General features: G+C 39.7%; 1 protein-coding gene across 2 annotated transcripts; it reads left to right on the top strand.

Moving 5' to 3' along the window:
- The first annotated feature begins 2458 nt into the window (after positions 1–2458).
- Positions 2459–6853, top strand: LOC105036331 (glyceraldehyde-3-phosphate dehydrogenase, cytosolic). 2 transcript variants are annotated; one of them, XM_073261544.1, is made up of 12 exons: positions 2459–2588; positions 2700–2733; positions 2861–2960; positions 3528–3643; positions 3761–3860; positions 4390–4536; positions 4631–4691; positions 4786–4883; positions 5669–5811; positions 6125–6208; positions 6338–6427; positions 6564–6853. In XM_073261544.1, the coding sequence occupies exons 1-12, from the start codon at positions 2585–2587 to the stop codon at positions 6607–6609; spliced, it is 1023 nt and encodes a 340-aa protein (XP_073117645.1). In that variant the 5' UTR covers positions 2459–2584; the 3' UTR covers positions 6610–6853. The 2 variants fall into 2 exon arrangements, with proteins under 2 accessions (XP_073117645.1, XP_073117646.1); XM_073261545.1 differs by having other exon boundaries at positions 2570–2588; positions 2703–2733.
- The last annotated feature ends 7222 nt before the right edge of the window (positions 6854–14075 follow it).

Genomic DNA, 14075 nt, shown 5'->3' with positions numbered 1-14075 from the left:
TATAAGATATAGATATAAGTAATGAAAGTAACATGTGTACATCAAAGGAACAAAGAAGTAGAAAGGCAAACTAGTATAGCATAACATAGAAGGAATAACATAATTATGATGGCACAGCAATAACAAGAATATTCCGGCTGCCCTGCCAGCAGGAAGAAAAAAAATGGGACTCATATATATTTTTTTTATTTTTTTTTTACCCAAGATTTAGGCTTGAGGGGTGTTGGCTTTATATGGGCCATGCACAAGTCGGCTGCCCCATCTGTGAATGCAATAAAAAACCCATCCCAATCCTATTGGATTACCCAAATAGGTCCTAATGCTCCATCTACCAGTCCCTTTTTCTAGGAAAAATCTACCAACCCTATCTTTAATACACAAAATCTTGTTTAGAGGCCCCCATCTGTAATATTTTGTACATCAGGTTCTGTTTATATACTGATGAATTGGAGATAAGAAATGAAAATAGAGGCTCCAAAATGTACAATTTGTCATTCTAGGTGTCACCAATCCTAATCTCATACCCTAATACTTCATATCCAAGAAAACCATTACGAATCATACATAACATATTAATCTCGAAAAAAATCGTTCATTAAATTCTCTACAGCACCTGTGATGCATCAAATCAAATATATTAGGCAAATACTTTGATGTAGATTTGTAGTAATCATGATAAACAAAATAACCCTGTCACCATTTTGAGTTTTCTGACAAATCAAGCTTCCATAAGAAGTTTTAGTGCACCTATTTAGGTCTTTAGGCATTCATCAGTTACAAGCAGTGAACTTCAACTTATTTCAACTTCAGAACAAATAAATATTAGAGTATGACAAACTTTAGAGAGTGAAGAGAAATATGACACATCTTGAAAAATAGAGTCAACATAAGCCCTTCTCTTGTTCATTCTCCAATTATAACATAAATAAAATTATTGACTGAAAAATGGTAAATCCATTATAACATCAAATAACAAACGTAAGGAAAGAAAAACATGTTCTAGATATTGAAGCTTTAATTTATATAAGCAAATATAATATAAGAAGCAAAATCCATACATAATCTGGAGATACATAAGTTCTGCACATCCTACCTCCAGAAAATCTTATAATACGAGCTTTTCCACTATGTAATTTACAAAATTACAACTTGGTCAAGTTGTAGTTAAGAACGAAAATACTATGTAATATACAAGTGGTGAGAGGCAATGGCCAATAAAATGTTAATTAGGGTTAGGGTTCTGGTCAAGGAGTGGGACTAGACATGGGAGGAGAAAGGAATAGAAGGGAAGAAGAGATAAACTTCGAAGAAACAAGAGTGCGTCGGCGACGGCAAGAGAGAGAGTCCAGAAGCGGAAAAGAGAGGCGGAGAGGGATCGGAGACCAGATCGATCGATGATGAGAGAAGAGGAGAGGAGAGGTCGGCACAGTCGGCCGTCGGCAAAAGGTGGAGGATTGAAAGCGACGGCAACGAGAGGGGAGCCAGGGAGATCTACCAAAGGCTAGGGTTTCTCTACCATCTTTTTTTCTATCAGGTTATCGAGGGAGTCCATGGCCATCAGGGGTTATCGGGGGTCATCGGGGTTATCAGGGTTTCCAAAGGAGAAATGAAAGATGAAGGGTATTTTAGAAAATTTAATTTTAAACCTTGAAATAACTTTGAATCTGTAGAGAAGATATATGAATGAGTTTAGGAGGATTGGATCATTTTCATTTCTCTCTGGAATAAAATTGGAATGAAATTCTTCAATCAAATGTTAAAATGGAAGTCATTTGTTCCTATTTCGATTCTAAATCTCATTTTTTTCAACCAAACATCTCCTAAATACTTTAACATGATCAAGGGCAAGCCAACATGGCCGAGTTCCAATTAAGCCTTCAAACATGTTGGCTGGGCTGGACCCACTTTCTCATTTTGTCTCGAATTGACCCAATGCATCTTCCTAAGACCCTCTTATTGCTTCTTCCCTCGTCACACTGTGGGCATTTTGGTCATCATCGGCGCACCTAGGTTGAGACCGAAATCCTTGGGCGGCGTCCGGTCACGGAATGGCAGGCTCCTACCCAAACCCACCGGCTTCCCCCAGAAAGAAGCCTCCAGAAACGGAAGATTCCCTCTTCGAACCCGGGAATCAGTGGCATATCCCGTAATTCAACCCAAACTCCAGTGGCGTTCTTCTTCCCTGGCCGCACCTCAACTTGACTCTTGCGTGAACCGGCGTCGCGGATCACGCCCCCCTTGATGGTGACGTGGCACCCGGGGCAGTTTACCCATTTCCTGCGCCGCCGGAACGCCACTGCTACTGTGTTCCTCTCTCTTATTGGCAAATTAATTTAAATATTAATCAATGGAAATGATCCATGTTGGTGGACCACTGTTTAGTACCAATGACTGAGGTCTATCAGAACCAGAACAGTCAGGTCCAAACCGGTGGTTTCTGTTAGCTTCTAGAAACGCTAGGTTTCCAATGTATGCTTTTTTTTCCTGGTCTTTATATCAGCAGCTAAACCCCCACCAGTTCCTCCACGTCTCTTTCAAACACTCTCTCTCTCTCCTCAGCGTCTCTCTCTGATATCCAATCGCGATGGGTAAACTCTTCTGTCTCTGTCTCGTTATTCTTCTACTTGGATCTTTCCTCTTTGATCGTTGTTTTCTGATTTTTGGTGATTTTTTCTTTTTTTTGTGAATTTTTTGAGCAGCAGGTGAGAAGAAGATCAAGATCGGCATCAATGGTTGGTTCCTGGCCCTTTTTTTCTTATTTTTGTCTGGATTTAGGGTTTTGATCTTGATGATCAGGGATCTGATGAATCTTTTTGAGGTTTTAGTTTTGATTTCTTATGGTCTGGTTTGGTGGTGTTAGGTTTGGAAGGATCGGGCGTTTGGTCGCCAGGGTCGCGCTTCAGAGCAGTGATATTGAGTTGGTGGCCGTCAATGATCCGTTTATCAGCACTGACTACATGGTATTAAGCGATATCCTTTTGTAATTTTACTGATCTACGGATCTGATGATCTGATGTGTGGAATTTTTATCGTAATACGTCAATTATTTTGATAGATTGTTACTACTCTTGCCGTTTCTTGGTATCTACTAATCCATCGTCACTTTGATTAGTTGTCTAGAAATAGTTATATATAATTCTGTCGATCCGCACGATTTTATGTAGGAGATCGTGATGCATGAGCTTTAGCTCGGATTTTTTTACGGATCGATCGTGCTCGATTTAGATTTTAGTGTTTCACGGAGGCTTCTAATTTATTTAACAAAAAAGAAGGCCAAAAAATTTTGTCGATCGCCGCCCAAAAAACAAAAAAAAAAAAAAGAAAGAAAGAAAGAAAAACACCACAGCCGCTCACGCACATGCGCGCGCTCGCGCACACAAATCCGTTTGTGTTTGTGTTGCAGCATCACACACCACCACACACCACACAAAAAATCCGTTTGTGTTTGTGTTGCGGCGTCTAATTTTGTATCTAATGAACCTTTTTTTTTTTTTTTGGTGTGTGTTTTTTTGGATCATGAACTACAGACGTACATGTTTAAGTATGATACCGTGCATGGGAAGTGGAAGCACCACGATATCAAGGTTAAGGACTCGAAGACCCTTCTCTTTGGCGAGAAGCAAGTCACTGTCTTTGGCATTAGGTAGGCTGATCTCTACTGCCCTTTCTGATGATTTTTTTTTTTTAATAAATCTATTTGTATGTTCATTGTTGATTTGGTCTGGCAATAGGAGTAGCTGTAACTGCTGCTTTTGTGTAGGAACCCTGAGGAGATCCCATGGGGTGAAACTGGTGCAGAGTATGTTGTGGAGTCTACTGGTGTCTTTACTGACAAGGAGAAGGCTTCTGCTCACCTGAAGGTACTTATCATTTGAATCAGTTTTATCTAGTTGGGTTATATTATTTGACTATGCTAGCAATAGATCAAAATAGGTTTGATTGTTCTTGTATGTTAAGATCCTTTCTGGATGGTTGATTTCTTCTGCATGTTCAAATAGGATCCAGATATATAACATCTAGTTGTTTAATATGGCGTTTATGGTTTGTGTTTGTCTATGAGCGCTCTCTGCAAGGTTTTGGTGTTTAGTTGAGATCCTAGGTTGTGAATTTACTGTTTATTGTCGAGATATTTGTTAAATATTTTTTCTGAGTATGACCGGACTTGTCAAAATGCCCTTTGACAACCCGTAAACACCATACAAAAGAAAAATGCCATCAACATATGAATATTTCTTGTGCCTAGATTTTTATTCTTCTGCTTCATGTTCAAGAGGAAAAAGTCAAAATACATTTTTTTTTTTTGCGTTTATGCTTTTTCTTAATGATTCATAATGAAAAGCATTAGATTCAGCTGATCTTTCTTGTTGGACAAATCTTGTTAAACATCAGGGTGGTGCCAAGAAGGTCATCATCTCTGCTCCTAGCAAAGATGCTCCTATGTTTGTGGTGGGTGTGAACGAGCATGAATACAAGTCTGACATTGATATCGTCTCCAATGCTAGCTGCACCACAAACTGTCTAGCTCCTCTGGCCAAGGTAATATTCTGCCTTTATGGTTTTATGTTTTTGTCATCTACTCGTAGTATGCAATGACAAACGGCTGATTATGTTGGATGTTGAATTGTGATAGGTCATCAATGATAAATTTGGCATCATTGAGGGTTTGATGACCACAGTGCATTCCATCACTGGTATATATTGCTGGAAATATATGCTTGATTTTTTAATTGGGTTGCATTATTTCAATGGCTGTAATTTGATACGAGTCCATTTTCTGTGCTTCAGCTACTCAGAAGACTGTTGATGGGCCATCCAGCAAGGACTGGAGGGGTGGACGAGCTGCCAGCTTTAACATCATTCCTAGCAGCACTGGTGCTGCCAAGGTATTTCCCTAACATCGATTCATTCATACTTCTTTTGATCAATAACTGCTTTTTCTTCATGCAATTTGTATCTTCTCTTAGAGGAGATTTTTGTTTTATTTTCATCTTCTTATTTAGGGATGATGGAAATACTGGGATGTGGAGAATGTCATGCATACCAATGTTCAGATTTAGTGTTTTATTCTTTTCTCTCATTTACAATAATAAAATTTGGGTTTCTTAAGCAAATATTTTGAATTAATAAAGCTTGGTGTGACTTAATTTTCTGGTGATCATATTTTCTTATTGCTTAAGGTTGTTTCCTTCCCCCCATAATTATGTATTTTGATTTGCTAGTTAATTTGGCAGAATAATTGGATGTTTTAACTTGGGTTTGAGGATATAAAAGATCTTATTATTGGGCTGATCATAAACTTCATCCAGGTTGCCTTGTTTGTTTGATCGTGGGTTGAGCACCTGTTAACCTTTTAACTGAAGAAAGTTTTTTTTTTTTTTTTTTTTTTTTATTATAATTTTTGTATGTTGAATTTAAGGATACATCTCCGCTTTTAGTTGATTTGTTTCTTAGTGTTTCTCGTTCACCTCGAGACAGAGTGAGCGGTGTTGTTTATTCAGAGGGAAAAATATATTTAATAGAAATTAGGCGTGTTTTTTTAACTGGAGGTTCATGTGAGCCATATATCTTTACACGATCATCCTTATACATTACAAGTAAAATATGTTAAATTTGGATATAATTGACTTGTAAATATAATTCCAATATTGCTGTTTTGTTGTTCACACAGGCTGTTGGCAAAGTGCTTCCTGCCTTAAATGGAAAGTTGACTGGAATGGCTTTCCGTGTTCCAACCGTCGATGTGTCTGTTGTCGATCTCACTGTCAGGATCGAGAAATCAGCCACATATGCTGATATTAAGGCTGCTATTAAGTAAGTCTTATAGTAAATAAATTTTGGCAAGATTATTTATTGTTCTATTTTAAGAAAATCTACTACCTCTCTTTAAGTTCGTTAGGTGCTTGTCCTAATGTCCTGTCCATTGTAGTTGATGCAATTTATATGTAAGCAAAGTGGTATATGCTTTTCATCTGTTGCATTGGAGGCTATTTGTTCTGTTAATGCTGGTAAATGCCAGAATATATGCTATCTTTTTCTTGGTGATACCCGGGTTTTTATGAGCATCCTCTAACCAAAGCCAAAGCAGAGGCGGATTGTATTTACTTGTTTCATTTTGTGCGCACAGGGAAGAGTCTGAGGGAAGGCTCAAGGGAATCTTGGGTTATACCGAAGACGACTTGGTGTCCACCGACTTTATTGGTGACAGCAGGTATCAACATTGTTCAAATCTTGATAGGAAACAATTGGTGTGGTTGATCTAGTTGCTTGCATTTGATTGATGAATGGATTAGAACATTTGAAAATTGTTATTTTAAGTGCTCTGTTTCGATTGATGCAGGTCCAGCATTTTCGATGCCAAGGCTGGAATCGCTCTGAATGATCACTTCGTCAAGATGGTGGCTTGGTACGACAATGAATGGGGCTACAGGTAATGTCTTCCATACTTTTGCATTACGCGGTACTGGACTCAATGACAGTACCTTGATCCCAGTGATTATCTTGTTGCGTTTATCTTCCCTCTCAGTTGTGTATGAGACTTTTGACAATGTTGTTTACCCTTCCAGCTCACGAGTTGTTGACTTGATCCGAGCAATGGACAGCAAGAAGTAGGATGCTTGCCTGGCTTTGATGTGTTGATGTTCAAGGACAATCGGTGTTTGGTGGTGTGTCCGAGTGTAGTAGTCTCCATCTTTCTTCAAAAAAAAGATGTCGAAGAATAAATGTTTGATGACATGTTGTAAGAGTTTATCTCTTCTCTAGTACCGTACTTTGGCGTCAGGTGCGCCCATTTTGCTTGAGATGTGTTAAAACTCAGCTTAATATGAAGCGGAAAACTATGTTTAAAATTTTGTTATTTTTGCTTTCGGATTCGCGTCAGTTGTGCTTTTGCAGCGTGGCTTATGCTACTTTAAGCTTTTGAATTTGTGGTTTCTCGGCTGAAGGCCCACCAGTGGGTGAATATTCTTGCCTCAGATGATGGCGTGTTCACCTCCATTGTGATATAGGCCATCAACATGTGCTTTCGAGCTGATTTTTAGATGATGTATTTATGTGCCAACTAGGTTGAAACTGGTGAGTGCAGTTAATGTGAATTCGGAGGGGGGGGGTCTCTATCTGGATGAAGTATGTTCGGTGGGAGGGATTATTGCGTGCAGACATAGTTTGAGCGTGGGGGATCGTAAATATTTGTCAGGCAGGCGGACGGGATTAGCTCCAGTACTCGGTTTCTGGTTGATTTGCTGGGATGAAAAAGCATGCAGAAATTCATGTGAATGATTCTATTGAACCATTCCTGCACCCGGAAACAAACCTTGCGACGGGAACACTTGTGGAAATTTGTGGCTGGAGGGCCTTTTAAGCTCGTCTTATTTCGGGCCTAACTTTAACAATGGTTGATTAGGTGTTTTACCCATCCTTTAGGTAGGGTCCGTTGGAAGACTTGTTTGTTGTTTCATCAGTTTTCTATAAAGAACGGACAATAATGTTGTTGCTCAGCGGAGACTTGTGTGTTGCGGTTTTTCCTTTTTTTTTTTTTTTCAAGAAACATTCTAATTTATTACATTTTCTGTTTAAACATGCAGGTGTTTTAAATGACATGACCCGTGGAGCGGTGAGTCCTGATTCCCAATATTTGGTCCGAGTTAGCTTTCTACTTTCCCAGCCTTTTTAAGGCTAAGAAGCCAGTAAAAGATGAGCCTGATAGGCCGCTACCCGCATATCTAAAGTGGTGCATTTACTTTCTACCAAAGAATGTCCAAGTGAAGCAATTGACCTGGACCTGGAGCTCACCCACTTCTGATGAACAAAAATCATATGGGTGGGCACTAAAAAATATTATATGGGTGGTTTTTATAGCGTATCATATTTTTTTTAATATTAATTTTAAAAATAAATTTAAAAGTTAAATTTTTTTTATTAATAATTTATTAGTTTTATAATTAAATTTGCGGTCAATTTTCTGTCGTCTGTTGTCGGTGAAAAGCATCCGTAAGACAAGTTTTACAGATCGAGTTGTGTTCGACGGAGATCCTCGATGCTTAAGTCAGAGAGGAGGTTAGTGAACAGTTAATAAGAATATGAGAATGAAAAGTTTTGGCTCAGAATTATCTTATCTGTTGCTCGTTTACTTTCATTTTATAGATGATTCTGATGTAACTGTCGAGTACGTGATTTCACTTTTTATGATGCTAGATTATCGGACCATAATCATCGATAATCGTTCATAACGATTAGAATATGTTGAACAGATAGACTGACTATATGTCGGTAATACTAATAAGTCGGTAGAAGATCTGAATGTGCATCGGCTGGTAATTCTGATATGTCGATGGTCTTCGATTGGGAGTTAACCAAATTATTAGCTGATGGTTGATAGTAGTCGACTATCAGTCGGTCATCGATTGTGAGTCGGCGTAATGTGCTTATGCGGCTGATGTAGAGTTGGAGTCAGGGGTCGGTTGATTTGTCCAATAGTTGCTCCCCACTCTCAAGTCCAAGATGATTTGACATGTATATTATTACGTAGTCTGTCATTTGGATGAAGGAGTCGTCACGTGTTACCTCGAGCTCCGACTTGACTGCTAGTCGAGAATTCTCTGTTGTTTTATCGTTTCGTGGGTGCAAAATCATTATTGGCTGTTATGTCGATAGGAAATTCGATATCGGACGTTGTATCGGACATCATTTCAGGAAGATAATTCGGCGTTGGACGATACGATTCTGACCAGTAGATTTTGATCACGTATCCGAATGTCATTGGATCGGAGCTGTTCACGCAGATGATGGTGAGGTGGCACGATCAGGAGCAGGTGCATCGAACCATCCGATCAATGGTCGATCCGGATGTTGCCATATGTTGTCATCTGATGAGATTCTGATTTGACCACTTCCATCCTGATCGTTGAGGGATCTATATATATAGGATCGCTTTCGATCAAATTTTTACATTGCATTTTGTCTTCATCCCTACTACAGAAATTCTGCCGGAAGGTCGCCCCAGCACCAGAAGACTCCAGGGTTCCTTCTTCGCCTTTTTGTTTTTAGCTTTTAGGTTAAGTGTTTTTGTCCTTCCTTCTTGGGTCCATCTCCTTTTTGATTCTCTCTAGTTTTCCTTTTTCATGGCTAGGACTTCTTCTTCTCAGATAGTCGGTCGGAGAATCCGGCCGACGACTCTCCATCAGGTTCGAAAGTGGAGTTTCTTCACTATTTGAACCAATGTTAAATGGCTTCAGAAGCAATATCGTATCCTAGAGCAGTATCAACTCTTTGCGTCTGACGCCGATGGTTGGGTGAACTCTCCTCCTTCGGACCAGGTGGCCTTCTATGTCGAAGACCTTTGGGCGGGTTTTCAATTTTGATTCCAAAGTTCGTCCAAAATTTGCTTGACTATTATGGTCTTTGCCCCGCTCAGCTGGCACCGAACTCGGTCCGGCTAATAATTAGTTTTGCTTTGTTGTGTCGGCTAATACGATCGAGCCTCGTCTTTATTTTTCCGCACTTTCTTTGTTCTTCGTCTCCATCCAAAGGCCAAAGGTTGGTGGCTCTTTAATCCAAGAAAAGACTTTTCCCTCATTATCGATCTTCCATCGTCCATTCATGGATAGAAGAACCAATTCTTTTTTTTTTCTCTTCTCTTCCTTGGGTTTTCCTTCATGCTGGGGTGATCCAAAGATCGGCCCCAACGAGAACAGTCGGGTGGAGGTCGACGATCAAGAGGATTTTCACCAACTGAAGGATATGGCGGTCCACCGCAGAGAGAGCTGATGATCGAACAAGATCTCTACAATGCTGGCCTTAGTTCGGTCACCACTTTAGGTATAGTATAGTTGATCACTTTTATTTTTTCTTTGTTTGTTTTTGAATTGTACTGACTTTCTTGATCCGATTGTAGCTATGCAGTCAGGGTGCGAGTATCGACCGTCGATATTCGTCAGCATGCTGTCAAGAAGAAGGTAGTAGCATCTGAAGCTGGACCCTTCCAACCATCGTAGAAGGGTCAGGCTCCTACTTTATCGATAAAAAATATGATGTACCATCGGTATCGATTTTGAGCCAATTTTGGCACTGTCGGCCCCGACAGCACTTCCTAAAGTGCCGTCCGTTGAGGGTGGGGTGGCAAAAGAAGATGAAGTTATCGTAGCACCATCGGTAGCTCCACCAACTGAGGTTTGGGCTGAGGTTCCTCCAGTGGAACCCTCCCAGCACAGTCGAGCTCTAATTTCTCTATATTTTCAAATGCGGGGCTACCGACAGAAGATCGGGGGAAGGCGCCGACGACTTCGGCAGACGATGGATCATTGGTGGGTCACACTGTTCATTTTGACATTAGAGTTTCTGAGGATGAGTCGGCTTTGGCCAATCTGGCATTGGCCAAGCAACTCATCGAACTGCTCTTCTCCCAGCTAATCGAGAGAACAGAAAGAATAGAACCATCGTCGAGATGTTTTCCTCTTTCTATTCGTTGATACTCGGGGTAAGTTTTTCTTCATACCTTTTTTTTTAATCTGATCCGATTTATCTTCTGCTTGTAGTTGGCACATGACATGTTCGACTTGGAGGTCAGCTATCGAAATGTTGCCGACTTCTGTCAGACATGGATGGATAAAGTGGCGGCTGCCAATGCTGAGAAGGCGGCTGCCCTTGAACAACTTCAAGCGATGATCGAGCGGGAGGTGAAACTTCAGGAGAAAGTCTCCCGTCTGACTGCCGACCTTCAATCTTCTGGAGCCAAACTTGAGTCGGCTCGTCAAGGCATATTGTCTCTTGAGTCGAGGATCAAGAGCAAGAAGCATTCTATCCATCGATTTCGAAGGGAGAGGGATGGGTGCATCAGCAAACTCGAAGCCGAACGTGAAAGACATCGAGCCACCCTGGAAAGGTTGGCACTGACTGATGATGAATCGGCTTCCGCAGGAGCTGACGCAGAGCTGGCGAGAGTGGAAACAAAGTCGACAAGGGAGGCTCTGAACCATGCCATCAAGAACTTCAACAATTCAAAAGAGTTCCAGAAAGAGATTCTTGAATGCAGGTTCGCCTCTTATTATGTCGGGTACGAGGATGGTTGAAATGCGATCGAGAAGTTATACTCAGATCTTGACTTGAGCAGCATCATCCCTCCTGTCCTGAAAGATAAAGCTGCTGAAGAAGCCACACCGACCGAAGATGGAGCACCGACAGCACCAGAAATTATTCAAGTCTCCGATGCTACACCGAAGCAAAGAGATGGAGATGGCGACTGATGATCGGTGTAATTTTTTATGTTCTTTTTGTACTCAAAAAATTTTATAATCGGACTTCGGTCTAATTTTGTAACTTTCTTTTTAATGAATGAATGAATAAAATTTTCAAGTATAGACTCTTTTTCTTTGTATATTTGCAATGTCATAGAATTAATTTTTAATTACTGAATATCGATCGATAAGTCGAACATTTGATAGTAATTATAGAATTCATTTGTTAATCAAACATCCATTGATGTACTTAAATATTAGGATAAGTTATAATAAACCGAATATCCTTCATCCGACCTTAATCGGGTTTAGTATGTTAGGTTATTGGATAATCGGTGGCAAGTCGAATATCCTTTGACCGACTGTAGTCGAGTCGGTATAATTTCAATTCGATTTGGATCATATTGGCAAAGCATTCTACTTAGTTAAGACTAAGTCGGCATAATAGTCGTTCGACTAGAGTCGGCTTTTACAGTGAAAAGCCAAGATATGTTCGATACCAAGATACAATCGGTATTTTGGCTTTTACAGTGAAAGTCGAAATATAGTCAATACGTCAATTTTTATAGTAAAAAATAAAAATATAGTCGATAGGAATTGATTGTCTATTTATCAGTTTTAGCTTACTTTATAGTGTACCGAAACTTATGATTCTGAAATCTAATATTTCATTCCGAATAATGTACATACGGACAACTTTATTGATAATACATTTTCAATTTGTTAGCATTCCATATTCGGGAGATGGTTACTCCCTTTAGAGTTTCTAGCCGATATGCGTCCGGTCTAAGTATTTCGGTTATCCTGTAAGGTCATTCCCAGTTTGGAGATAATTTTTGATCAAGAAGTTTTGAAACATCTGCTTTCTTTAGGATCAGATCTCCTAGATGGAAGACCTTCGGTTTAACTTTTGCATTATAATACCGAGCTATCCTTTGGCGATAGGCTGCCATCCGAACTTGAGCTTGTTGTTGGACTTTTGAAAGTAGATCTAAATCAGCTCTCCAACATTCTAAGTTACTTGGTTCACTGTATTGCTCTACCCTTGCTGATGGTAATCTAATCATAAGTGGGATCATCGCTTCTGTTTCATAAGCTAGATTAAATGGCGATTCTTTCATTGGTATGCGAGGAGTCGTTCGGTATGTCCATAAGACTGGATATAGTTCTTCCATCCAGAGGTCTTTAGCTTTATTCAATCTGATTTTGAGTCCATGCAAAATCATTCAGTTGGTTATCTCCACCTCTCTGTTGAATTATAGATGGCCGACTGATGTAAGTTTATACGTAATATTAAATTTTACACAGAACTCTTTGAAATTTTGATTGTCGAATTGCCGACCATTGTCAATGATGATGGTGTGTGGTAAATCGAATCTGCATATAATTGATTTCTGAATGAAGTCATCCATCTTGCTCTCAATGATTTATGCCAGAGATTTAGCTTCCACCCACTTGGTAAAGTAATCAATGGCGACCACTATGAACTTTCTCTGATCAGATGCCGGAGGGAAAGGACCAAATATGTCAATCCCTCATTATGCGAAGGGTCATGGCACAATAATTGATGTCAACTGACTTGCCGGTTAGTGTTGTATATTTGTATATCTCTGACATGGTTCACATCTTCGAATAAGTTCAGCTGTATCTTTCTTCATAGTGGGTCAATAATATCCTTATTATAGGATCTTGTAAGCTAGAGATTTACCCTCAAATAATTTTCACAAATCCCTTCGTGGACCTCTCTGAGTGCATAGTCGGCATCTGTTGATCCCAAACACTTCAGTAAGGGAAGAAAGAATGACCTTTTGTATAGATGACCATTCATTAAAATGTATTGATAGGCCATCCATCTAAGTCATTTGATCCATAGGGAGAGTTCCATCAGTTAAGTACCGGACAATCGGATCCATCTAGCTTAGTTCATCAGTAATTTGTAGCACTTCCTCGATTTTATCGATACTCGACTATTTTAAACATTCGACGAATGTCTGATCCAGTGAGTTGAAAGAAGAGGTTACAAGTCGTGAAAGTGCGTCGGCTCGAGCATTTTCTACCTTTGAGATGTGAAAGATTTTAAAATACATTAATGTTGAAGTTAGTTCTTTCACCTTCTGAAGATACTTCATCATAATAGGGTCTTAGGCTTCAAACTCGTCCTTAACCTGCTCAGCAATCAGTTGTGAGTCAGTGAAGATCTTCAGACTGTTGATATCAAGCTTCTTAGCAATTTTTAAGCCGGTTAAGAGTGTTTCATATTCGGCTTGATTATTCGAAGCTTTGAAATTAAATCGAAGGACATATTCAGTTATAACCCTCTCAGAATTGGTGAGGATGAGACCAGCTCCGCTGCCTTGTGCATTAGATGCTCTATCAATATGTAGCACCCATGCCGATGTTAAGTCAGGTTCGGGAGTTGCGGCCTGCTTCATTTTGTCATCGACTTCATCTTTAGATTTATTATCAGGTATAGTACATTCGGCGATGAAGTCGGCTCAAACTTGTACCTTCATTGATGAATGTGGGTGATATTGTATATCAAATTCATTGAGTTTTATTGCCCACTTTGTTATTCGATCTGATGTATCAGGTCGATGTAAGATTGCCTTCAATGGCTGATCCGTCAGGACAACAATAGAATATGCTTGAAAGTATGGATGAAGTCATTGTGATGATATGATTAGAGCGTAGATCATCTTCTCCGCTCTTGAATATCTCACTTCAGCATTGTGAAGCACCTTGCTAGTATAGTAGATTGGTCATTGAATTCGATTTTCATCCTCTTGGACAAGCACCGAACTAACTGCTTCCATCGATGTTGCCAAATAGAGATATAAAGTTTTTCCA

The sequence above is a fragment of the Elaeis guineensis genome, chromosome 8 (assembly GCF_000442705.2).
Source record: "Elaeis guineensis isolate ETL-2024a chromosome 8, EG11, whole genome shotgun sequence".
In the NCBI taxonomy this organism is placed as follows: domain Eukaryota; kingdom Viridiplantae; phylum Streptophyta; class Magnoliopsida; order Arecales; family Arecaceae; genus Elaeis; species Elaeis guineensis.
The sequence above is the reverse complement of the archived record's forward strand: the minus strand, read 5'-3'. Positions and strand labels throughout refer to the sequence as shown.